General features: G+C 35.3%; 1 protein-coding gene across 1 annotated transcript in view; it reads right to left on the minus strand.

Moving 5' to 3' along the window:
• The window catches only part of LOC101887341 (uncharacterized), a 465,336-nt gene that overhangs the window by 68,605 nt on the left and 369,455 nt on the right, over positions 1 to 27,276 (minus strand). Inside the window, exons 5-7 of the mRNA XM_059130821.1 lie at positions 10,253 to 10,385; positions 9,739 to 9,882; positions 3,005 to 3,205 (exon numbers count right to left, since the gene is read on the minus strand). Coding sequence (XP_058986804.1) covers positions 3,005 to 3,205; positions 9,739 to 9,882; positions 10,253 to 10,385 — 478 coding nt within the window. The remainder of the gene's footprint in view (positions 1 to 3,004; positions 3,206 to 9,738; positions 9,883 to 10,252; positions 10,386 to 27,276) is intronic.

Consider the following 27,276-nt stretch of genomic DNA (forward strand, 5'->3'; position numbering starts at 1 on the left):
CACAATTTGTTCGTGAACATTATTTAAGAAAAGTCATAAAATTAATGAATAGGTTACCCAATGTATGGCACGAGGGTTTATTTTCAGCAAGCAAAAAATATCCCCCAGATCACTTAAAAGTCACACCTAAGCGATATAAATCATTGCGTTTGATATTGCTTTCTCACCCTGAAAGGAGCATCCTTCGATAAGAAATAAACCACGCCAGCGATGGTTTTAAGGATGACTAAATAGCGCATACAGCGTTACTTCTAATAATCGTGGAAGTCACTTTCTCGACAGTTATTGGAAGTGAAGAAAACAAGTAAAAGAGTATTGGTCGGTTTTGCCGACAGATGTATACCCTCAGCCAATGTTCGATTATTTAAAAATATTTTGACTTCTGTTATGAATTATCAAACTCTTGACCCTATATGGAGTGGATTTTGGAAGAATGAGTCAATATTGTCCATTTCATATCGGACCTAAATAAATATGATATAAATATTATTATGAATATATAAGAAAATCGAACATTTATATCCAATTTATGGAAAATCTTAAATTCCATATTCATCTCAGGATTCTGGTAGAGAGACATATATTTAGATTTAGCAAGTTACAAAAAATCACTGAGTTGTTTCGCAATTTATGACAGATAAAAGTTTTGAAAATTGTGTCCCTTTGTGGTTGAGGTACCAGAAGGGGGTTCGAAGATATATAGCATCTTCACAACAGATCTTGCATCTTGTATTAGCAAAAATGTTTGTATCTTTAACCCTATGTGGAGCTGGTAGCAAAAGAAATGCTCCGATCTGTACCATCTTTATAACAGATCCTGTGTTGATGGAATTATTTTAGATGTACCATGTCTGTAATGGAATCGGATGTTGATTTCGCTTTTTATAAACTTTGTGGATATTCAAAATTTTGAGCGTTTGTGAGGGACGTACCAGAATTAGTGGACCGATATTTTCCGTCTTCGCACCTGACATAGAACTAACGCAAATATTAGGATTTGCAAAGTTGGAGCAAAATCGGATTCTCCTTTCGACCATTTGTGTCCATTAACACCGGACCTTGGGTTAATATAAATATTGGGATGTGTGAAATTTGAAAACAATCGGATTCTTACATCACATTTTGAAATAGTTTTAATTATTCAAAATTTTGAGGCGAGGTACTTGATGGAGTGGACCGATATTGTCCATTTTCACACCTGACCTAGCACTGACACAAATATTAGGATTTGCAAAGTCGGAGAAAAATCGGATTATCGTTTCTCTTATATATATTTTTGAAAATTTCAACCATTTGTGGGGGAGGTACTGGAATGGAACCAATATATTCCATTTTAACACCAGACCTTGAGTTAATAAAATTATTGGGTTATGTGGATTTTTAAGAAGATCGGACTCTTACATCACATTTTATGAGCGATGTAATTATTTAAAATTTTGACCCTTTGTGGGGAGGTACTTGATGGAGTGGACCGATATTTTCCGGTTTCGCACCAGACCGAGCACTGACGCAAATATTAGGATTTGCAAAGTTGGAGCAAAATCAGATTATCGTTTCTCTTTCTGTGCAAAAAGTATTTTTTTTTTTTTGAAAAAATCGAACATATGTGGGGGAGGTACCAGAAGGAGTAGACCGATATATTCCATCTTAGCACCATACCTTGGGTTAATATAAATATTGGGATGTGTTAAATTTGAAGACACACTGACTTTTACATCACATTTTATGAGAGTAGTAATTATTCAAAATTTTATGGGGGAGGTACTTGATGGAGTGGACCGATATTATCCATTTTCACACCAGACCTAGCACCAATGCCAATATTAGGATTTGCAAAGTTGGAGCAAAATCGGAATATCGTTTCTCTTTATGTGCAAAAAAATATTTTTTGAAAATTTCGACCTTTTGTGGGGGAGCTTCTAAGTTTGACAAAAATATTACGATGTACCAAGTTTGGACAACATCGGATACTTCTTCGAGAGTTATCTTGCGCACCAGCCAGATAGATAGTCAGACGGACGGACGGACATCTCTAGATCGACTCCAAATATCAAAGAGACACGTTTTGATTAGGCACTTCGTCTGATTTACCTTTGATTGTGCACCAAACGTCTAATATTTGCCCAAATTGGATGAAATTTGGCACTTACGACCAAATTGAGTCTAGAAGCTAGTATGTCAAATTTGGTGAAGATCGGTTCAGATATAGCTATAGCTCCCATATATATTTTTCGTCCGATTTGTTATATTTGTTACCCACAGCCGTAATATGAACTCCGTAACAACGATATTCAGGGAAATATATCAAATACAGCTCAGAAATATCCAAATTTGCCAAATTTTATCGAGATCGGTTCCGATTTGGACATAGCTCCCATATATATTTTTATCCGATTTCAAATTAATTGTACACTAAATGGGCAATACAAATCCGAATTTAAAAGATACAAATGCTTCGGCATATTTAATCTTTTGAACTTTAAATTATAATTATAATCATAGCGTGTATGATTGAATTCTCCCATGAAAACTTTTAATTATTAAGTGGGGCTCAACTAAATTAGCAATATGGTGTAGGGTATCATAAAGTCGGCCCCGCCCGACTTTAAGACTTTCTTTATTGGTTTTATCTTTAAATAATATACTGCTATTTTATTTTAAATTTTATTAAAATATTTTAAATCCTCAGTCATTTTCCCCAATTTTAAGGCACCGAACAAATATGCCCATTAAAAAGTAATTTATTATCTGACCCACCACAAGCAGTCGGTGTGTTTGTTTGGCTTTTGTATTGTGGGCCAGTTAAGTTTGTTAATTTTAAGACACAAACAAATTATCTTCAAAAAGCCTGACCACATATTACCGGAGAAGCTTACACGGGCTTAACATAGATTCAATTTTCACAATGGCATTTAAGTGTTGTCCACGTGTGTGTGTGTGTGTGTGTGTCTATGGCTGTATTGCTATGTGTGTGTACGGGTATAGGTGAAGATATTCTGCTTACCTTAACTTGTTGATAACGGAATGTAAACCAAGCAGCTGGTGGCAGTAATCCAATTACAATACAGGCCAAAACCAAAATGCTTGTACGCATTGGCCAATTGAGTGCGGCTATGCAGGGCGAGCCGTCTTCACAGGAGTCACAGCCCTCGGCACAGGGCAGGCATTCGTATTCATTGATGATGTTGTATGTTGAATTTTTGCCCTGAAGGAAGACACAATAAAAACATAATAACATACAAATTGTGGCGGAGTTGAATAAAATAAAAATTTATAAATAAGAAGATTAATAAACATATATAAATAAATTAATTAATAAATAAAAAAAAAAATTAAAAAAAGTATATATTAAGAAGATAAAACAGAAATAAATCGAAAAAAAAATATATTTTCTTTTTCCAGAATTACATCTCAAATGAATTTTCTCTGAACCCCGCATCCTGATGTATGGAATGCCCCACATATGTAGCCATACACAACGATGGCACACATTTGCCGCTGTTAATTGTTGTAATGGTTCCAGAGGTTGCTATCATACACCATTGTTTCAGCATCGAACAACCAGCGAACTCTTGGCACACCACGGAGACCGTCCACAACATTTATTGGCATCTGAGTCCATTATTAAAAGCCATAACTTAAGAGGCGGCACATTTTCTCTCTCCTCTACATCCTTTTCCCCTTTTTAAGACATACTTTCACTGTCATCGTCGAAGTCTGTTGCCGGACAGGTAAGAGAATCAACCGGCTTGCACATTGTTGGTAGTTTATATTGCAAGTTAATTAAACCGGGGTTCTTTATTTTTTTTTTTATTAAGTCTGGCATCTGTTCCGTCCACTGGCTATGGCCTATGAACAAATGCGGCTGGGACAGTAAGTAATTATTGGATTTACAAATAATTTCATATGGAAAGGTGAACGAAAAACCTCTGTGGTCAGTGGTCTGCATTCATCGTTGTGGCTACGAACAAGGAGTAATCTGTGAGGAAAGGACATACAATTCAAGGATTCGATCTGCCGTGCATGTGACTTCATTTTCCAAGAAATTGTAATGTGACATCAATTGCGTTTTAAACTCGTCGTAATTGTTTAATGATAAAAACGACAGAGAAGTGTGGTAATTATTTAAAAGCACATGAAAACGAAGTAAATATTAAGCAACGGTTAAGATGGGCTTTTAATATTACAGAGATTTCAAAATTCGTAAAAAAGGGTACGAAGAGATCTAAAATGTGCAAAATATGGCGCAATTTCTCAAAAGAGACCTGGAAAAGCTAGAGCTTATAATTATGTGTCTTAGTTTTGAATGATGTTGAAGTGTTTATACCCTACAACACTATGTGTTGGGGGTATTATAAGTTTGATTGGGCCAGAATTTATGTAACACCTCGAAATATTGGTTTCCCATATAGGAAAGTATATATGGATCTTCCTAGCACGCCGAGCTGAGTCGATCTAGCTATGTATGTCCGTCCGTCCGTCTGTCCGTCTGTCCATGTTAATTTGTAATCACTCTACAGGTCGCAATTATGGCCCGATCTTCACGAAATTTAAAATGTAGGTCGGGTTAATGTCAGAATAGAACCCTATTTTTTTGGAGATGATCGCCAAATGTTTAGGGGTTGAAATGGACCAAATACTGAAAAAATGTCGGATTCTGCAGTAGCTATACAGGTCGCAATTATAGACCAATCGACGCGGAATTTCGCATGTAGCTAGAGTTTAGGGCGGGGAAGAAGCCTACCAATTTGGGTGATCATCGGATAATATTTAGCGGCTAAAATAGACCATATCTTTTTTGTTGAAAATTTTTCATTAAACCGCGAATATTTTAAATCCCGGCGAAATCACAAAGTCATGACAAGGTTACTTCTGACCTTTATATTGATGTTAACATACAACAAATCGGATATATAGCAAAATATGTGCGATATATATGTCTATCAAACAAGATATGCTTGAAATATCTCATATATGTCGAGAACGGCTGAACTGATTTCGACAGTTCTCATTACTTCAGAATGGCCTCTTGGTAGGAAACATAAAACGTCTAAAAAATCGCATAAAAATATCTCTCTAAAGATGAAAATATTGATTTTGTAACATTTTTCATATTTTTTCAATTTTGTCATATTTTTGGCATATTTTCATTTTGAATTAAACATTTGGTAATATTTCTACAGCTAACAAAACTAAGTAGTAAGGATATCCGGATATCATATACAGATCGCATTTATGGTCCGATCCTTACGAAATTTTGCATGGGGATAAGATGAGGGTCAGAATAGAAGCCTACTCTTTTTGGAGATGATCGCCATATATTTAGGGGTTGAAATGGACAAAAAACTGCAAAATTGTCAGCAGGTCGTAATTATCGCCCGGTCCTCACGCACATTTGAATGGGGGTTACCGCACATTGCAAAAGCCAAGCAGTTTTGGCCATCCAAAAATATTCAATGTGTAAAGGAGTTTGCCAACTTTTGTAGACAAAATACGAAAATGTCCATTCCAGTGACTTTTGGAGAATTCACAAATATAGGAAAGACACACTTCTGACTATTTCGTTAACGCTGATTTCGTTGAAGAATATAGTCAATAATAAATGTTAATCTTTTGCCACTTCTGAGAGATTATAGGTCTTCGGGAAATATTGGTTCCAGATCTAGGAAGACCATTTACGTGCAACATCTACCAATAAATTGGAAATGAGCAAATTAGTTTAAGCTGCTATTATTCGAAAATTAGAGAACGAAACCTGATGGTTTTCTTTTATTATTTGTCACAATATCTTGTGGAATTCTTTCGAGTATCTCGCCTATATAAACTGTATCGTTTATTATAGTGTTGTAGGGTATTCAACGGTCGGCCCCGCTCGACTGTAGCCTTTGCTTACTTGTTTTTTTTATATCCTCCACCTTGGAAAGCAGGGTATTTGTCATTCCGTTTGTAACATCCCTAAATATTCATCGTAGACCCCATAAAGTATATACAGGGTTGCCCATATTCGACGGATCCATCTGGCAACGCCATACCTTTTGACAGAGATGTCACATCGCTTAATGCCATACCGCGTTTGAAGCGTCAGTCCAAGCTGATTTTTACCATGAACCAATACACGCCACGCGAGCGCTGTGAAATAGTTGAAATTTACGTTCAACAGAAGAAGTCAATTGTGAAAACTCAACGTGCTTTTAAAACATTAAAAAATGTAAGAAGTACGCCTTCAATGAACACCATAAAGCGTTTATACAAAAAATTTTCGACTGGTAAGGCTCTTTCTAATCCGAAGAGGCCATATAAAAGTCGACCAAGGCTATCGGCCGAGAATATCGCTGCCGTACGAGCCAGTGTTGAGAGGTCCCCTAGAACATCCCAAAAACGCCGTTCTCAGCAGTTGGGCATGGCTCGGTCCACTTTACAACGGATTATTCGCATTGATTTGCATTTGTTCCCGTACAAAATTCAATTGACGCAAAGAATGTTGTCTGCGGACAAGCCTCGTCGATTGGAATGGGTCATGGGTCCGTCGAATATGGGCAACCCTGTATTCGTTATCAGCATAAAATTCTAAGTCGATTTAACGACGTGTTGAAATCACGATACAGTCCACATTATTTGACGTAGAGCGTCATTATTTAGCAGAACAATTTGTACTGGATGGTTGGTATTGAAAATGAGATACATCGGTCCATACATCGGTTTGGTATAGTTCCTGTATTCTAATTTTTTCCATGGATTTATCCAAAAATTGCTATTTGAGGGTCATAATGGGTTCTAGCTTGTGTGGCGAAACATTGTATTTATAGGTCCACGTTTTGGTATAGCTCTTATACAAGAGTATGACCGATATTTGACTTTTTGATTATTTTTGCCACATTTTTTCACGGATTTTTCTACAAATTGGTATTTGTAGGTTATAATGAGTTCTAGCTTGTGTGGCGAAACATTGTATCTACAGCTCCACGTTTTGGTTTAGCTCCCATACAAGGGTCCCGATATTCGATATTTTGATATTTTGATGATTTTTGCCACATTTTTTTCACTGATTTTTCTACAAATTGGTATTTATGGGTCATAATACGTTCTAGCTCCGGTTACGAAATATTGTATGTATAGGTCCACGTTTTTGTATAGCCCCATCTAACAGTGTCTCCCGATATTCGGTATTTTGATGATTTTTTCCACATTTTCCCACTAATTTGTCTAAAAATTGTCATTTGTGGGTCATATAACGGTATCTTCCGAACGGTATCTTCGGAATTTCGATGATTTTTGCATATTTTTTTGCGGATTTCTCCAAAAATTTGTATTTGTGGGTCATAATGGGTTCTAGCTCTTGTGGCTCTTGTGTGTTAATCCACGTTTTGGTATAGCCCCAGGGAGCTATAACTTTTAGTTTTATTGGGGATAAACAATATTGTGCACGTATTTGGAAATAATTTTTTCAGGGGATGAATTACTCAGAAGGAAGTCCTTATGTGGATTTTCAGACAATTTTATTGAAAAGTTTGGTTACAATCATCGAAATACCGCAAATCGGACGTACCGCTGAAGGGGGCTATCGTAGACTTATACAGACGTTTTTTCCAGACGATGAAGTACTTAAAAGGAACGTCTTGTGTTTATTTTCAGACAATTTCATTGAAAAATACCGACCATCGGGGGGTATCGTTGTATGGGGGCTATACGATTTCCTGGACCTATATTAACAATTATCTTCCAGCGGGTAATGGATTTTCAGAAAATTCTATTGGAAAATATGGCTAAAATCATCAAACCATCGTATATCGGGGGGTATTGTTGTATTGTATGGTTCTACGATATCGTGGGCCTATATAAACAATTCTCTTCCAGAGGGTAAAGTACTCAGAAAGATTTTCAGACAATTCCATTGGAAAATGCGGTAAAATTATCAAAATACCGAATATTGGGGGGAATGGTTGTATAGGGGGTCTATACGATATTGTGGATCGATATAGGCCATCTTCGCACTTGACCTGCAGGCGGACAGGGCTAAATCGTCTTAGAATTTTACGCTGATCAAGAGCATATGTACTCTGTTATGTGTAAAATGGTTATTTCGATAAGTTGCAAAAGGGAATGACGAACTTGATATACCCTTCATACTATGTATGGTGGAGCGTATTAAAACATGACAAATTTCGGATAGCTCTTCAAACTCCATTGAAAAATCTACAATAAAATTTCTCAAAGTCCTTTTAAGATTTACTGTAACTTATGTCCAGTTCATTCAACCAATGCTTGATAGCTCATCCTGAGGTTCTCAAAAATCATCTTAAAGTGTCCGTGTATAATAAAACATATAATAAAATTTGCCACAAAAAAGAATTATGAAAAGTTTTAAATAATATTCCAGATTAATAAATAAATATTTTTATTAACGTTGACAAATAATGAAATTATGTTCTCAAGATGGTAGCTCTGGAGGTCATTAAAAACAAATCTTTTAAATAGGACACATTCATTAAAAAATATTTAATTTAAAATTGTCGATCCAATGGGCCTTAGCAAGTGTCAATAAACACCAATTTCAGATTTTCTATCCACAGAAAATCTTCAAATTGATTTATATCGGCAAAAGACATTCTTATGGAATTAGAATTGGGACCTAGCTTAGCTTCAAAAAATTATGTTCCAAAAGGAGAAGTTTTGGTGGTCTAATGTTTACCTACAAATTGTATTATGTCTGCAAAAAACGATTCTTAGAGAATTTATAGGAATACCCTTATAAAGCCTTCCATCCGTAGAAGAAAAGGTCCTCTGCCATGAAAAATAGTAGTTTTTATACCCGCCACCATAGTATGGAGGTTATATTAAGTTTGTCATTCCGTTTGCAACACCTCGAAATATACATTTTAGACCCCACAAGGTATATATATTCTTGATCAGCATAAAATTCAATATCGATTTAGCGATGTCCGTCCGTCTATCCGTCTGTGGAAATCACTCTAGCTTCCGAACGAATTGAAGTAGATTGATAAAATTTTACTCAAATGTATATTATGTCTGCAGAACTTTTGGTATTGAAAATGTGCCATGCAAGTCCACGTTTTGGTATAGGCCCCATATAACGGTACCTCCCGATAATCGGTATTTTTATAATATTTGCGTCAATATTCGTCGTAATTGTTTCAAATTTGTCATGTGAAGTTTGAAATGAATAATACAGCCTATGACAGAAAATTATCTGTGCAGGTCCACGTCTTCGTATAGCCCCCATATAACGGTACCTCCCGATATTCGGTACTTTGTTTATTTTTGCCACACCGGATTTTTTTCAAATTTGATATTTTTAAGATTTTAACAGAATTTTTGAACGGATTTTATTGCTTTTGATAATTGCCAAAATCGTTCCAAATGGTGGAGGGTATTCAGCTTCAGCTACAGTTTTTTTACATGTTTTGCGTATAACACAAATTTTTCTCAACTTCTATTAAATTGTAAATTTTCTCCTCCATTTTTATATTTTAAATCCAAGTAGCTTCCACAAAGCATAAAATTAATACATCCCGGCGTATAAGTTATGTCTGCGGTGTTTGTTTTATTAAATAATATTCATACGCCCCCCTACCCAAAAGTTAATTCTCTCATTTTACTGGATTAGTAAAATGAAGATAATTCATAAAAAAAGCAAAAATACAAACAAATTTAAAAAGAAGAAACATAAAACAAAGTCTTAAAGCGAATGGGCAGAATTCTGTGTTTTTTCCAACTTACCAGCATGAGTTTCTCGTACTCCTCCTCCAGCAGGCTGCCATTGAAATATTTGTGATGACTTGTTGTATCCGGAAAATAATAACCTTTACGGCAGACGCATTTGTAGGAACCACGACGAAAGCCTAAACCCTGAATGGCTTCACACTTTGGGAATTTCATTGTTTGTTGGGAAGTTCAGGGAAAAAAGGGAGGGTTATGGAATAACAAAAGAACATGGTAAAAGAGAAAAGAAGAAAATAAAAAAATAAGATGTAAAGTTAAGAAGTATTTCGTGCACATTTCGCATGTTTGTGGATTTCGACCAAATACTGAAGAAATCTTTTCGTTATAGTCTGTTTGTCTGTCTCTCGGTCGGTCGGTTTCTATTCCATCTGCAGTTATTTGTTCTTGCGTTCTGTTGTATGTATGTGCGTGTGTGTTTATTCAAGGGAATGTTTATTTACATTCCATTGGGTGTTGGTGTTGTTGCTTTTTTAGCAATTTTGGCCTTGGCCTGCCCCAGGTTGAAACCTACCATTGTTGTGCGTTGTTTACATTTATCGGTACCAGCAAAAATGTTGAGTGGCTTTGTTGAGCCGGGTATATTACGCTGTGGACACTGATCGATATCGACACGCCGCAAATCAATATCTATGCCGGATGTGCCCCTGAAATTAGAAGGAGATAGAAAGTAGGGGAAATATGTTATTAGAATATGAGTATAAGTGAGGCTTAAATTTTAATGTGGTTTTGATTTTACTTTGGAAATATGTAAATTTTTATGAAATAAATGTTTGATTCAATAAATGTTTGATTCTGTAAAAATATTGTTCAACAACTTTTGTCAGGAGCAAAAAAAAAAAAAATGAACTGATATGGTAAACACGGGAGAGATCCCTAAATAAATAAAGTCCTCTCCCGATTATCACCGGGAAGCTTTACTTCCCGAAAAATATGTTTATAGGCTTTAAAGCAACAGGGCTTTTGGTGAGAAAATCTGAGATGAGGATGGGTTTTTGAAAATGCATAATTTTGGGTACTCAAAATGAATTTTGATGTTAAGCTCTCTAATTTTCGATGTAAAATCTTGAAGTTTCACATGTTGCAAGTCCTGAAATAGGGTGGAGTTCCTAAAATCGTACTAAAATGAAGAAAAGGTACAAATTTTCTACCATAAGAGCTGCACTTTGGCAAGAGATGTAGTTTTAATTAATGAATGTTTAATATTTTGAAAAAAATCAATTTAAAAAAAAAATACATTTTTTAAATTTCATTTCTGTAGCACAACCAACCTTATAACCAACTATGTCTGAAAAGCAATAAAACTTAGGAAGAACTGAGAATAGTGCTTTTGGAAAAAAATGCCATAAATTAAAAAATAGAGAGATAACTCTAGTGTGAGATGAAAAAAATGCAACCAATTTTATGCTGCTGTCATTTTTAAGCCACTCGTCCGACAGCTGTTAAAATTCTTCCAGTGACAGCTCATTATATTGTTTAAAAGTGTACGAAAGCATTTTGATGAGAATTTTCCAGAAAAAAAGTTATTCGTGATGGAATTTAAGCGTGTTAGTGTGATTTTTTTATATTTAGCTGGAAGACCACAAGTGGCTATCGTTAGAGCACTCCAGCATTTAGATGTGAATAAATATTTTGTGTCTCGTACCATCTCTCGTTACCGTGGCACTGGTAGCATAGCCCGACGTCAAGGAAGTGGACGGAAGAAAACCGTAACCACAGCAGAAATGGTGATGGTATGGGCCGCCATAACAGCCGACCGTGGCATCAGAATTAATGCCAAATATTATGGCGAAAATATTCTGGAGCGTGTATTAAAGACTTGGGCACGCAAACATTTTGGCCACACAACTTGAACATTCCAAGAGGACACAGCACCATCGCACTCAGCACGCGCCACCTAAGAATGGTTACAAAATAAGGTTCTTCGCTTCATTTCCAGCGCACAATGGCTAGCAAAATCTCCGGATACCAATACGTTGGACTATTGTGTCTGGAATATTTTGGAAAGCAAGGTTGGCACTAAAAAATAGCAAAGTGTCGATCCTCTGAAACAAGCGCTTCGCCTGGAATTGACCAAAATACCGCAGAGCAACATTGGGCAGCGTGTGACGGTTTTATTGGTCGTTTGAAGGCCAATTCGAAAAAATCTAAACTTATTCTAAAGTTTGGCGCTATTTTCGATATTTTTTGCTTTAATTCAATGAAATTAAAAAAAAAGTAAAAATAATTACGTTCAACTTTGTTGTAGTTTTTTTTTTTTTTTTATCCCACCTTGCATTTAGTATCTTTTAATAATTTTCGTACCGTTCTAGTAGGATCATAATTCCGACCTATTGAGTGATTAAAAATTAACATTGATACACGGACATTAATTTGTAATCACTCTACAGGTCGCAATTATGGCCCGATCTTCACGAAATTTAAAATGGAGGTGGGGTTAGGATCAGAATAGAACCGTATTTTTTGGGGGATAATCGCATAATATTTAGGGGTTGAAATTGACCAAAAACTGAAAAACTTCCTGATTTTGCAGTTGCTCTACAGGTCACAATTATAGACCAATCGAATCGAAAGTTAGCATGGGGCTAGAGCTTTGCGCTGGGCAGAAGCCTTCCAATTTTGATGGTCATCGGGTAATAATTAGTGGTTGAAATAGACCATAGCATTTGTGATAAATAAAAGTCAAATTTTCCATTAAAACGCGAATATTTTTAATGCCGGCGAAATCAGGTCAATTCTGACCGTTACGTAGATGCCGATAGTAAAAATATCGGATATGTGTAGCGAAATATATACAATGTTATACATTGTATATATTTCGCTACACATATCCGATATTTTTACTATCGGAAGGGGATGTTAGGAAGGGGATGTTAGCTAGAATGCTTATATCTCCAGAATGGCTGGAGCGATTTTGACATATTTTTTAAAATTAGAATGCCCTTTTGGCATAAAAGTAAAAATCTAAAAAAATCGCATAAAACATGCCAATAATGATGTTAATACAGATTTTGTAGTATTTTGTGACATATTTTTTATTTTCTCATATTTTTTATCGCATGCGATTTTTTCAATTTGACTTCAAATATTAAAGTGAATATTTTGTAATATTTTTGCACTTTACAACAGAGGTTGGGGTTATTATGTATATACAGATTGCAATTATAGTTCGATCCTTACGAAATTTTTGACAAAGGTAGGGTTAGGCTCAGAAGGGCTAAGCCTATTGTTTTCAAAGATGTTCGCAATATATTTATTTGAAATGGACCAGCAACTCAAAATGTTCCTGATTTGGCAGCCGTTATAAAGGTCACAAATAGAAACCAAAGGACACGAAAGCTTCAATGAAGTTAGAATTTAAGACAGGGGGTAGAATGGACCACTACTTTTGTGTGAAAAAAATACCAACATTACTTACAGGCGATATCCGAAATACACAATAGGCGAACTTCTGGCTTTTTTATGCTAATTTCTTTGACGAATATAGCAAAATTGCTTTTGGAGATGATCGAAAAATATTTAGAAAAAAAAAAAAAAAGAAATCCTGATCGCACAATTGAAGCCAAGAAGATAATTAAGCACAATAAAGAATTCTAGCATTTTAGATGACCATTGGATTATATTTAGCCGTAAAATGGACCACAACAACTAACAGCACGACGGAGTGCCTAAATATTGGGAAAATGTCCCTGGTCAAAATGCTAAGGGTAATAGCTGGGCAGTGCTCCGTGACATAATTTCAAAAGCGAAATCTTCCAAAATGGATTTGGACATTAGGGGGCTTCTCACATATTGTAGTGTTATAGGGTATCACATGGTCGGCCTCGCACGGCTATAGCCTTTTCTTACTTGTTTTTTTTTTTTTTTTGTTTTATATAAAATTTGCGATTGTTATTATTTGCAATTAATCAGATAAAATTCATCCCCGAAAGTAATTTTTAAGATTACCCTTATTTTTAGTAAAAAAAAAACTTTATTGCAACAAATCACATTGTCTCCTCCTAACTCCCAACAAATTCCGCTTAAATACATTCATATCCTGTTTTAAGCCCCTTTTGTCAAACTATAGATAAATTATGTTATCACTCAGCGATAAATATTCGCAAAAGCTGAATAATCCAAATAATGTCAACACTTTGCAAAGGCAAACAAAAAAAAAACCAAAAACAACAACAACAACAATGTCGACAAATAACTTAAATATACACAAATCCATAAATCCTTTTGACAACAGTAATATATCCTTCACATGTGTACAAAAGAAAAAACAACAATAACAAAAAAAAAAAAAAAAAAAATAATACACACCAGGATATATTGACAAATGGTGGCTGGATTGGTAGTTAGTTGCTGTAGCAGCAGTAGTCGTAGTTAAATTTTGTAGTGTTGTAAGTTTAATAAGATTGACAAACTAAAGCCGCATTAGCAGCATTTGAAAAAGAAAGAAAAAATAAACTGTTCAGAGGAAATAGGCTTAAAGTGAGCTTAAATAAGTTGTATTTCTCTCTATGTGTGTGTGTGTGTGTGTGTGTGTGGGAGTGTGAATATAATTGTGTATGTGTTTTAGACTATGTTTTGGTTAAGAAATACATGTGTATGTGGCAAGAATGACAACAAGCGGAATAATCTGCAACAACATTTGTTATCAGCATAATTCATCATTTACCCTCCCAAATCATATTAACTAACTCACACACACACACATAGAGAGAGATGTGTAGATGTATGCATACATCACACCCAAGCGACCACTTAGTCACACACATCCACACATGCTCACGTATATATATTTACATACATATATATAGAAATCTTTATGACTGCTGAAAGCAGTAGTCATGACTGCCTATACGCTCTGTTCTGCTGTGTGGCAAAGCACAGCTGAAAGGATGAACATAAATAAAATTATCATAGACATTTTAGTACCAGAATATAGATGAGGGACATTTTAGAATTTCTCAATTTGACCCTGAGTCCTTAACAGCTGGCAAGGGGAGGGCACAGTGTTTTCAAGAAAGCTGAATAAAAACAAGTTAAAAAGCTATAAGTTCGGTCGGGCCGAACTTTGAATACGCTCCACCATTTACAACGAATTTGGAAATTTTCAAGAAATAAAATCCTTAAAAAATTCTGTTAAAATTTTAAAAATACGGAATATAGCCGTTATATTGGGGTCTATACGACGTGGAACTACATAGGCGTTGTTTGTCATAAGCCACTATCATTTTCAAATTTGAAAACTTGAAATAAACGGTGAATAATGTAGCTAAAATCATCAAAATATCGTATTTAGGGAGGTACCGTTATATCGGTAGTGCGAAGACCTGGATCAGTATAGACAATTTTCTGGCACAGGCTGTAGCTTCCATTACGAACTTCAAATACGACATCTCAATCAATTTCGGTGAGTATTGTACTTAAAATCGTCAAAATACCGAATATAAGGAGGTACTGATATATGGGGCCTATACGAAGACCTGGACCTGCATCGACAATCTTCTGTCTCAGGCTCTAGTATCTATTACGAACTTCAAATACGACATCTCAAACAATTTCGGTTAGTATTGTACCTAAAATCGTCAAAATACCGAATATAAGGAGATACTAATATATGGGGCCTATACGAAGACCTGGACCTGAATCGACAATTTTCTGGCACAGGCTGTAGCTTCCAATACGAACTTCAAATACGACATCTCAAACAATTTCGGTTAGTATTGTAACTAAAATCGTCAAAATACCGAATATAAGGAGATACTGATATATGGGGCCTATACGAAGACCTGGATCTGCATCGACAATTTTCTGGCACAGGCTGTAGCTTCCATTACGAACTTCAAATACGACATCTCAATCAATTTCGGTGAGTATTGTAACTAAAATCGTCAAAATACCGAATATAAGGAGATACTTATATATGGGGCCTATACGAAGACCTGGATCTGCATCGACAATTTTCTGGCACAGGCTGTAGCTTCCATTACGAACTTCAAATACGACATCTCAAACAATTTCGGTTAGTATTGTACCTACAATCGTCAAAATACCGAATATAAGGAGGTACTGATATATGGGGCCAATACGAAGACCTGGACCTGCATCGACAATCTTCTGTCTCAGGCTGTAGTATCCATTACGAACTTCAAATATCAAATTTGAAACAATTCCGGTGAATAATGTCGGTAAAATCATCAAAATACCGGTTATCGGGAGGTACCGTTATATGGGGGCTCTACGAAGACGTGGACCTGCACAGATAATTTTCTGTCTTAGGCTGAAGAATCCATTACGAACTTCAAATGCCAAATTTGAAACAATTCCGGTGAAAAATGTCGGTTAAATCATTAAAATACCGATTATTGAGAGGTACCGTTACATGGGGGCTAAATGGTGGAGGGTATAAAAATCGTTAAAATATTTTTTTTTTTTTTGACAGGAAACTTGGAAAGGTTTACCACATACAAATACTTTGAAGGAAATATCTTCCAATGGGAGACCTTGAAAATGTCGTGGGGCTATTGAACAGATCTTCCCTCAGGAGAAAATCTTGGAAAAGTTTTCTTCTGACAGAAGAATTTTTAGTTTGAGTTTTTTTTTTACTATAAAAGGTCGGGTACTGACCCTATACAGCGTAGGATGATCTTGAAATTGAACCGTGTAAAATCTCAATATAAAGAAGTCCTTTGATTAAAAACAATTTCGAATTTCAAGAGGGTTTTTTTTAAGGAGGAATCCTTTGGAATTTGTGAGTCACTGTTCCCCCTTCTAACCAACCCACCCAAACTGCCTGCCCTTGCTATTATTTTTCTCTAGTTAGCATCGTAGGATTCTATTTATGTTCTGAGGTTTTCACACAAACACACACACACACACCAAATGAATGTTATCCTTTTTTGTTGGACCGATTGTGTGGAGAACTAGAAATGGAATCGTAACAATAACAATAACAAACAGACATTCGGACATGGGAAATATAAATAAGCAGACAGAGAGATGACAAACAATAAAAGGATATACCCACATCCAGTAGAGGCACAAACACCCACACACAAACACACATGGATAGAAGATACTAGGGTTGGTAAGGTCTTGGTATGATTTGTACTGAACTTGTTATAAAACGCTTGTAATCAATTGGATGTCAGAAACAATCAAAATATCCGGAAGGTCGGTTGGTCGGGCGGTCATCATCATCATCAGTATCTTCATCATCATCTGTTGTCGATACCACCATGTCCACTGTTGGTGAAAGTTCTCCCCAAACGGATAAGGAAAAAAAGGTTCGATGACATAAACTGGCAATTGCATTTGGAGAAATACGATCCGATGAAAGGACACCAGATTCCTTTTAAGTTCCAATGCTGCTATCCTCACCATGCAGCATTGACAGAAATATAAGAAAACAACAACGCAGACCATTGAAGAAAGTAATTGTCCTTTATATGGCATCGTAAATTCAACTCTATTTAGATTATTGCAGGGATATTAAATCGTCTGATTTTATGATAATGTTAAGTGGAACAAATGCATGGGGGTGTGGGAGGGTAAGAGTAATAGCTTATAAAAAATTTTAGATGTCATTGCAATTTTTGAAATTTCTTTAAAAATCGATAATTTAAAATCGGACAGCGAATATTTTGAAATAGGACTAGAGAAGCCATTCAAAGCTCGGAAGTTAAATAAAATGGGTTATATCTAAGAAGAACCAACGAAAGAGAAGTCTAACAGGCATTTCTTCTATAAGGTCCTACTGGAGATTCTTATTATGTATGAGGCTTATTTTTCCTTATGAAGGTTATCCTTTTAAAGAGATTAAAATTTCTCGGAATCTGTGAATTTTAAGTTATAGTGTAGAGAAAAATACAAGGAATATTTTGTTGGAAAATTTTAAGCGAGCCAAAAAAGGGGTATTTTTCGATTCTTTTTATACTCTCCACCATAGTATGGAGGGATATATATTCTTGATCAGCATAAAATTCTATGTCGATTTAGCAATGTCCGTCCGTCTGTGGAAATCACTCTAGCTTCCGAACAAAAGAAGAAAGTTCATAAAAATTTACTCAAATGTCCATTATGTCTGTAGGACTTTTGGTATTGAAAATGGTCCATGTGGGTCTCCGTTTTGGTATAGCCCCCATATAACGGTACATCCCGATATACGGTATTTTGAGGATTTTAGCGACATTATTTACCGGAATTATTTCAAGTTTGGTATTTGAAGTTCGTAATAGATATTACAGCCTATGACAGAAAATTGTCTGTGCGGGTTCACGTCTTCGTATAGCCCCCATATAACGGAACACCCGATATTCGGTTATTTGATGATTTTAGCGACATTATTCACCAGATTTGTTTTAAATTTCGCATTTGAAGTTCGTATTGGATACTGCAGCCTATGCCAGAAAATTGTCTGTGCAGGTCCAAGTCTTCCTATAACTCCCATATAACGGTACCTCCCGATATTCGGTATTTTGATGATGTTAGCGACAGTATTTACCGGAATTGTTTTAAATTTGGTATTTGAAGTTCGTAATTGATACTGCAGCCTTAGCCAGAAAATTGTGTGTGCAGGTCCACGTTTTATAACCACCATGGTTACTCTCTATATTCGGTATTTTGATGATTTTAGCTACATTATAAACTGATTTTTTTCAAGTTTCGCATTTGAATATTGTAATAGCTTGTGACGAAAGTTGCATATGCAGGTTCACGTCGTCGTATAGACTCTAATATACGGCTACATTCGGTATTTTTAAGATTTTAACAAAATACTTAACGGATTTTATTTTTTTTTCGAAAATTGCCAAATATGTACCAAATGGTGGAGGGAATTTAAAGTTCGGCCCGGCCGAACTTACAGCTTTTTTACTTGTTTTATTTTGTTAAATATGGTTAAAACTACCCTCTTAGCCAGATCGTAGCAGGTCAAAAAATTCTATAAAATTAAATTCCGACTGTAGCTCCTAGAAGACGTCAAGAGTCCAAATTTTATCTACTCGCTTTCTTAAAAAAAATTAACAAGTATTAAACAAATAATAAAGAAAAATATTTTAAATCTATTAGTCTTTAAAGTAATTTTGAGAATGCCCGAGCACATAAAAGTCCACATGTCCTTAAGGAAGAAATTTTTAAAATGTCAGGGTTTTCGTAGTTTTTTATGAGAGGCTCTTTTACGATGTCATAAAATGGAGACGATTTAGTGACCTTTTTGTATTAAAAATAAAAACCTTAATAAATTGCCTTTAGCAAACAACTAAATTATTCTGCAATTTTTATTTTGAATTTCTAAAAAGATGGCAATGAATTATTAAGGAACGTACCATTCTCTTTTCTAAGTTAAAACTTTAATAACAATACTCAATTTTGTCCAGAAAAAAAAAAAAATAAATAAACGAATGACATCCATAAAAATAATCTCTTAAGTGATATTCTAAGAATCCTAATTTTTCTGTGCCCAAAAGTTTCTTTTTTGTTTATGGCTTATGCATTGAAATGGAAAGCCCACCCACTGGTCCGGCCGGACTCCATTGAGCTTATTATGCAAACTATTAAGTAAGTCAAATAATCTACAGCTCTATGGTATAAAAGCACAGCCTGTGGGCCATAGGCCAAGGCAGGCACACAATTGAAATGAAATGTGTGAAAGAGACAGAAAAAGGATTATGGCTACTGGGAAAGGATTTAATTTGTAAAATTCGAAATATTTATATGCGTGTGTTGGAGATTTGATTTTCGGAAGGCATAGATGGCATATGAATGCCGTCATATTTGTTGTATTTAAGTCACACATAGCCAGACTCACACCCACCAGATATTCAAATTGTGTTTTTTTTTTGTTGCCTTTCATTTTCTAAACTTGTGAATATTCAATGGGCCAAATTGAATTTGAGATTAGGAAAGATTTAAGTTTTTTTCGTTTTTGTTTTTTTTTTTTTTTTTTTTTTTTTTTCAGATGGACCGACATCTAGTCTCAAACTATCGAAACCTACTCTCCTTGAACACATGACAATAAACAAAGTTTATGAAAAGATAACAGGGGTGGGAGTGTAGAAACGAAGCATAAACTAAATTATCATCGAAATTGAATATGTAAATTTTCCATAAGGAAAAAATCCAAAATCGACTCAAGCCAAACTGAATTATGAAGAGAAGAGGAAAAAAAAGAAATACAAGCAAAGAGACATATTCAAATTATCAGTTAACTTTGGCAAACATTTTTCGTTAAATAAAACAAGGAAAGTTTTTTTTCTGGGAATTCATGAAAACTTTATCCATTTTCTTCGATAATATGGAAATTGTGATACACAAGTTGTCCCAACAATGTATCACGTTTGTGGAGACATTGATTGAAAGGCTGAAAGTGAAAGGTCATAGTCCTGGGCGGATTTTAATTGATTTAAAGTTCTGCAAAAGTGAAATAATAGTTTTAATATTCATTGGAAAAATTTTATAAAATTTTACAAGAAAGCCTTCTCATTGAAACGGAAAAACAAGTAAAAAAGCTGTAAGTTATACCCTCCACCATTTGCTACAAATTTGGCAATTCTCAAAAAAAAAAAAATAAAATAAATAAATAAAATCCGTTAAAAATTCTGTTAAAATCTTAAAAATATATTGGGGTCTATATGAATATGTGGACCTGCATAGGCGACTTTTGTCAAATTTCAAACAAATCCGGTAAATAATGTCGCTAAAATCGTCAAAATACCGAATATCGGGAGGTACCATTGCATGGGGGATATACAAAGACGTGGATCTACAAGGACAATTTTCTGGTATAGGCTGTAGTATCCATTACGAATATCATATACAAAATTTGAAATAATTCCGGTAAATAATGTCACTAAAATCATCAAAATACCGAATATCGGGGGTTCCGTTATAAGGCGTGCTATACGAAGTCGTGGACCTACACAGACAATTTTCTGTCATAGGCTGCAGTATCTATTACGAACTTCAAATACCCAATTTGAAACCATTCCGGTAAATAAAGTCGATAAAATCATCAAAATACCGCATATCGGGTGGTACCATTGTATGGGGCTATACGAAGACGTTGACCCGCACGGCCAATTTTCTGTCATAGGCTGTAGTATCCATTTCGAACTTCAAATACAAAATTTGAAATAATTCCGGTACATAATGTAGCTAAAATCATCAAATAACCGAATATCGGGGGTACCATTATATCGGCTCCCATTATATGGGAGCTATACGAAGACTTGGACCTGCACAGACAATTTTCTGTCATAGGCTGTAGTTTCCATTACGAACTTCACATACCCAATTTGAAGCAATTCCGGTAAATAATGTCGATAAAATCATCAAATAACCGAATATCGAGTGTACCATTATATGGGGGCTATACGAAGACGTGAACCTGCACAGACAATTTTCTGTCATAGGCTGTAGTTTCCATTGCGAACTTCTAATACCAAATTTGAAACAATTCCTGCAAATAATGTCGCTAAAATCATAAAAATACCGAATATCGGGGACTACCGTTATATGAGGGCTATACGAACACGTGGACCTGCACAGACAATTTTCTGTCACATGCTGTAGTATCCATTACGAACTTCAAATACCAAATTTGAAACAATTCCTGTAAATAATGTCGCTAAAATCATCAACATACCAAATATCGGGAGGTACCGTTATATGGGGGCTTTAGAAAGACGTGCACCTACATGGCCCGTTTTTAATACCAAAAGTCCTGCAGACATAATACATATTTGAGTAAATTTTTATCGCCTTACTTTGTTTCGTTCGGAAGCTAGATTGACTTCCATAGACGGACGGACATCGCTAGATCGACATAGAATTTTATACTGATCAAGAATATATATACTTCTGGGGTCTAAAATGTGTATTTCGAGGTGTTACTAACAGAATGACAAACTTAATATACCCTCCATACTGTGGTGGAGGGTATAAAAATCTAGCCTTATCATAAAGCTACGCACCAAGGCTGCTCATTATACCCTACAACACTATGTGTTGGGGGTATTATAAGTTTGATTGGCCCAAAAATTATGTAACACCACGAAATATTGATTTCCCACATAGGAAAGTATATATGGATCTTCCTATCTCGCCGAGCTGAGTCGATCTAGCTATGTATGTCCGTCCGTCTGTCTGTCCATGTTAATTTGTAATCACTCTACAGGTCGCAATTATGGTCCGATCTTCACGAAATTTAAAATGGAGGTGGGGCTATGGTCAGAATAGAACCCTATTTCTTTTGGTGATGATCGCATAATATTTAGGGGTTGAAATGGACCAAAAACTGAAAAAAATCCTGATTTTGCACTTGCTCTACAGGTCGCAATTATAGACCAATCGACGCGGAATTTCGCATGTAGCTAGAGTTTAGGGCTGGCAAGAAGCCTACCTATTTGGGTGGTCATCGGATAATATTTAGCGGGTAAAATAGACAATATCTTTTTTGTTGAAAAAATTCAAAATTTTTCATTAAACCGCGAATATTTTAAATCCCGGCGAAATCACAAAGCCATGACAAGGTTACTTCTGATCTTTATATTGATGTTAACATCCAACAAAACGGATATATAGCAAAATATGTGCGATATATATGTTTACCAAAGAAGATATGCTTGAAAAATCTCTTATATGTCGAGAACGGCTGAACTGATTTCGACAGTTCTCATTAATTCAGAATGACCTCTTGGCAGGAAACATAAAACGTCGAAAAAAATCGCATAAAAATATCTCTCTAAAGATGAAAATTTTGATTTTGTAAAATTTTCTCATATTTTTTCAATTTTGTCATATATTTTTTTTTTGAATTAAACATTTGGTAATATTTCTACAGCTAACAAAACTAAGTAGTTAGAATATCAGGATATCATATACAGATCGCATTTATGGCCCGATCCTTACGAAATTTTGCATGGAGATAAGATGAGGGTCAGAATAAAAGCCTATTCTTTTTGAAGATGATCGCCATATATTTAGGGGTTGAAATGGACCAAAAACTGCAAAATTGTCAGCAGGTCGTAATTATGGGGGTTACCGGACATTGCAAAAGCCAAGCAGTTTTGGATGGCCATCCAAAAATATTCAATGTGTGAAGGAGTTTGCCAACTTTTGTAGACAAAATACGAAAATGTCCATTCCAGTGACTTTTTGGAGAATTCACAAATACAAGAAAGACGCACTTCTGACTATTTCGTTAAGGCTGATTTCGTTGAAGAATATAGTCAAATGTCTGTATCTCATATAGATGCGTTTCAGTCAAAAACCAATAATAAATGTTAATCTTTTGCCACTCCTGAGAGATTATAGGTCTTTGGGAAATATTGGTTCCAGATCTAGGAAGACCATTTAAGTGCAACATCTACCAATAAATTGGAAATGAGCAAATTAGTTTAAGTTGTTATTATTCGAAAATTAGAGAACGAAACCTGATGGTTTTCTTTTATTATTTGTCACAATAGGGTAAGTGTACCAGTAGTCGGCACTTTTAGGATTTTCGCGTTTTTAATCGCTCACCATTCTGAGTGGAACTTTTCAATTATTGCAAAGTTAATTTATTCATATTCGAAATTTTGTATACTTTTTGCAATAATAAATAAAGTTTTAATAATTTTTTATTAAATTTCATAAATTTGTAGTTTTATTAAAACAATGCTTTTTTGCCAGTAGTCGGCACCACTTGCTAATTGTCGGTATGGCATGTTCCAACATTCGGCATACCAATTTTTTTGTAAGAATAATTAATAATAATAATAAATTATTTCATTAAAATATAATATTTTTGTTTAGTTAAACTGATTCGACGTCTTTATTGTACTTTTCTTAAGAATATGGATTGTTGAGGACCTTCACAGACAAAAATTTAATTTTTATTAGAATAAATCATCTTTTCTTAGCGAAATTGTACACAAAGATAGCTGGCAATATATTTGAAGTAAACAAAATACATTTAGTTATAATAGTTTCATTTATTTGGGCTTAAAAATAAAAAGTGCCGACTACTGGGACATGCCGAACTTAGGAACACTTACCCTATCTTGTGGAATTCTTTCGAGTATCTTGCCCTATATAAACTGTATCGTTTATTATAGTGTTGTAGGGTATTCAACGGTCGGCCCCGCTCGACTGTAGCCTTTGCTTACTTGTTTTTTTTTTTTTTTTTTTTTTGAATTGAATAATTTTCTAAAAAATACTCTTCAAATATCTAGAAGCCTCAACACATTTTCTTTATACAGGAGTCCCGTTAAATTTTTGAAGATTCTTGAAAAAGTTCTTAAAAAGTTTTTAAGTCCTTAAAAATCCTGAAATTTCCTTATGCAATTTTTTAGAAAATTATTCTTGAGAATTCCCGAAAACTTAGAGTTTTTCTGAAAATATTCTCAAATATTTAATTCTATAAAAAATTACGAATCCCTAGAAAAATACAAATTAAAAAAAAAAACAAGAATATTTTTTTTTTTCTTATAAATATTACTAAAAAAATTACAATTACCTTATTAAAGTGTTCTTGGAAAGGATAATAATTTGAAGTTTTTATCCTAATTACCAACAGCCGTTGTCTCCATTATTTTCCGAAATTGATTTGATGTTTAAACTTATATGTTGTCTCACTTGACACCATCACCAAGTTTTCTTAAATTTAATTTGCTTATATGTTTATGAGTCTCCAAAACATAAATGTTTAAAATGGATACCTTCCGGCATTTTAAACACATCCTTTAAACGAGTTCTTTAAAGGTTCTCTCTTTTCATTTTTTCTTTCCAAAAAACGTTTTCCCTCTGAAAATCTTTCTTTCGCGCTGGCAGCTTCATGGAAGTCGTCACATATAACGTTTCAATTTAATTAGTTTACATTTCCTCGTCAGTTTTCCTTTTTCAAAATGGGTTGGGACATGGGGTGGCGGATTGTTGCCTCGGCAAACATTTAAGAGGATGCATAACAAATGAGAGGAGTTTTTTTATTTTTTTGAGCGTGACGCATCACGTATCTATTTCATTATGCGACGCAAATGCTAAACACCTCTAGCATGCGGCAAGGATTTTTCTGTTTCATCCAGGGGTAATGTCATCAACTGAAATGATGTCGACGGCTGCTGTCATGGTTGGCGGGAGCAGCTAAGCCCATTATTACCGTCAAGTTAATCATATTAAATACCAAAAAAAAAAGGTATGAAAAATGGGAAGACAAATTTGGTATTCATAAATTCATGGTGGTTGGAGAACCACATAAAACGTGTGTAACTTGAGCCGGTGGATCAAGTCACACATCAAAATGGAGCACATGGATGGAAGGTCAATGTCATGGCATCGTCGATTTTGGGTAAATTTAGAGGAGGAACAATATCAATTTTAATTAACTTAATATGTTATTTTAATAAATTGATTTGTTTATGGTAATACGCCGGTGGACTTGTCCGTGCCTGTAACCATTTAAAAAACAGTTGTCTAATTAAATTTAGATCCAGCATTGATATTTGTTGCCATGCCTTAAGGCTCTTGGTATTGTTATCTAATTTTTATACCCTCAGCCATATGGCTACAGAGGGTATACAGGGTGAGACTGCAACAAAGTCAAGCGCCATAATTTTTACATTTTCATACCTTACAACGCTAGGTGTTGGGGGTATTATAAGTTTGATGGCACCAAAAATTATGTAACACCTCGAAATATAAGTTTCCCATATAGAAAAGTATATATGGATTTTCATATCTCGCCGAGCTGAGTCGATCTAGCTATGTATGTCCGTCCGTCTGTCCGTCTGTTCTTTTGATTTGTAATCACCCTACAGGTCGCAGTTATGGCCCAATCTTCACGAAATTTAAAATTGAGTTGAGGCTAGGGTTCGAATGGAAGCCTATTGCTTTTGGAGATGTTCGCATAATATTTAAGGGGTTGAAATGGACCAAAAACTGAAAAAATCCTGATTTCGCAGTTGCAAAAAATGCCGGAAATAGCATCAAATTTTAGAATAAGTTGAGATTTATTCGAATTGTTCACCTTTGGCACGAATAATTGCCATCAAACGGCCAATGAAACCGTCACACGCTGGCTGAATGTTGCTCTGCAGTACTGTGGTCCATTCCCGGCAAGGCGCTTGCTTGAGGTGATCGACACTTTGGTACTTTTTAATGCCAACCTTGCTTTCCAAAATACTCCAGACACAATAGTCCAAAGGATTTGTATCTTAAGATTTTGGTGGCCATTGTGCGCTGGAAATGAAGCGAGGAACCTTATTTTCTAACCATTCATGGGTGGCGCGTGCTAAGTGCAATGGTGTTGAGTCGTGTTGGAATATCCAAGGTCTGCGACCAAAATGTTTGCGTGACTAAGGCTTTAATACACCTTCCAGAATATTTTCGCGATAATATTCGGCATTTATTTTGATGCCATAGTCGATTAATACGAGGGGAGAGCGACCATCGGATGTTATGGCGGTCCACACCATTACCATGGCCGGCGCTTGAATTCTGGTGACCAACTTAAGGTGCACATTTTCAGCTGAACTCTTTGGCAAGTGAACACGTTCATTTTGTTTGCTTACAAACTGCTGGACAGCGAATGGTTTCTCATCGGAGAAAACCAGATTCGGCAGTTGGCAAAGATATTTCTGAGCTGTATTTGATATATTTCCCTGAATATCGTTTTTACGGAGTGCATATTATGGCTGTGGGTAACAAATATAACAAATCGGATGAACAAAATATATATGGGAGCTATAGCTATATCTGAACCGATCATCACCAAATTTGACATACTAGCTTCTAGACCCAATTCGGTCGTAAGTGTCAAATTCCATCCCATTTGGACAAATATTAGACGTTTGGTGCACAATAATAGGCAAATCGGACGAAGTTATATATGGGAGCTATATCCAAATCTGAACCGATCTCGATAAAATTTAGCAAATGTATTTCTGAGCTGTTTTTGATATACTTCCCCAAATGTTGTTGTTACAGAGTGCATATTACGGCTACGGAGGGCAAAAATAACAAATCGGATGATTAATATATAGGGGAGCTATAGCTATATCTGAACCGATTTCGTTCAAGTTTGGCATACTTATTTTCAGGCCTAATTCCATACTATTCGGGCTGATATTACACGTTTGGTGCACAATAAATCGGATAATAAATGCGACCTGCATTTTGTTCACAGGAATACATGGACAGACGGACGGACGGACAGACGGACTGATATGCATAAATCAACTCAGAAAGTGATTCTATGGAGATTCTCAAAAGTGAGTGGTCTATCTCGCTTCCTTCTCCATGTTACAAACAAATGCACAAAGACATAATACTCTGACCACCTTGTGGTGTAGGGTATAAAAATGGTATAGATCGAATCATTCCTTCCAGTGCCTCCCCCCACAAGATTATGAAAAACAAAGCGCTCAAAGAAAGCGAATAAGCATCTAACTCTCTTTAAAATTCAAACATTCCAATATTTTACTAAACAAGTATTTGTGTGGAGATGATAGATATCTGCGAACCCCTCTTGTGCGTTCCCCATAAAGGATCACAATTTTCAGAATAAAA

The sequence above is a fragment of the Musca domestica genome, unplaced genomic scaffold (assembly GCF_030504385.1).
Source record: "Musca domestica strain aabys unplaced genomic scaffold, Musca_domestica.polishedcontigs.V.1.1 8, whole genome shotgun sequence".
Classification (NCBI taxonomy): Eukaryota; Metazoa; Arthropoda; class Insecta; order Diptera; family Muscidae; genus Musca; species Musca domestica.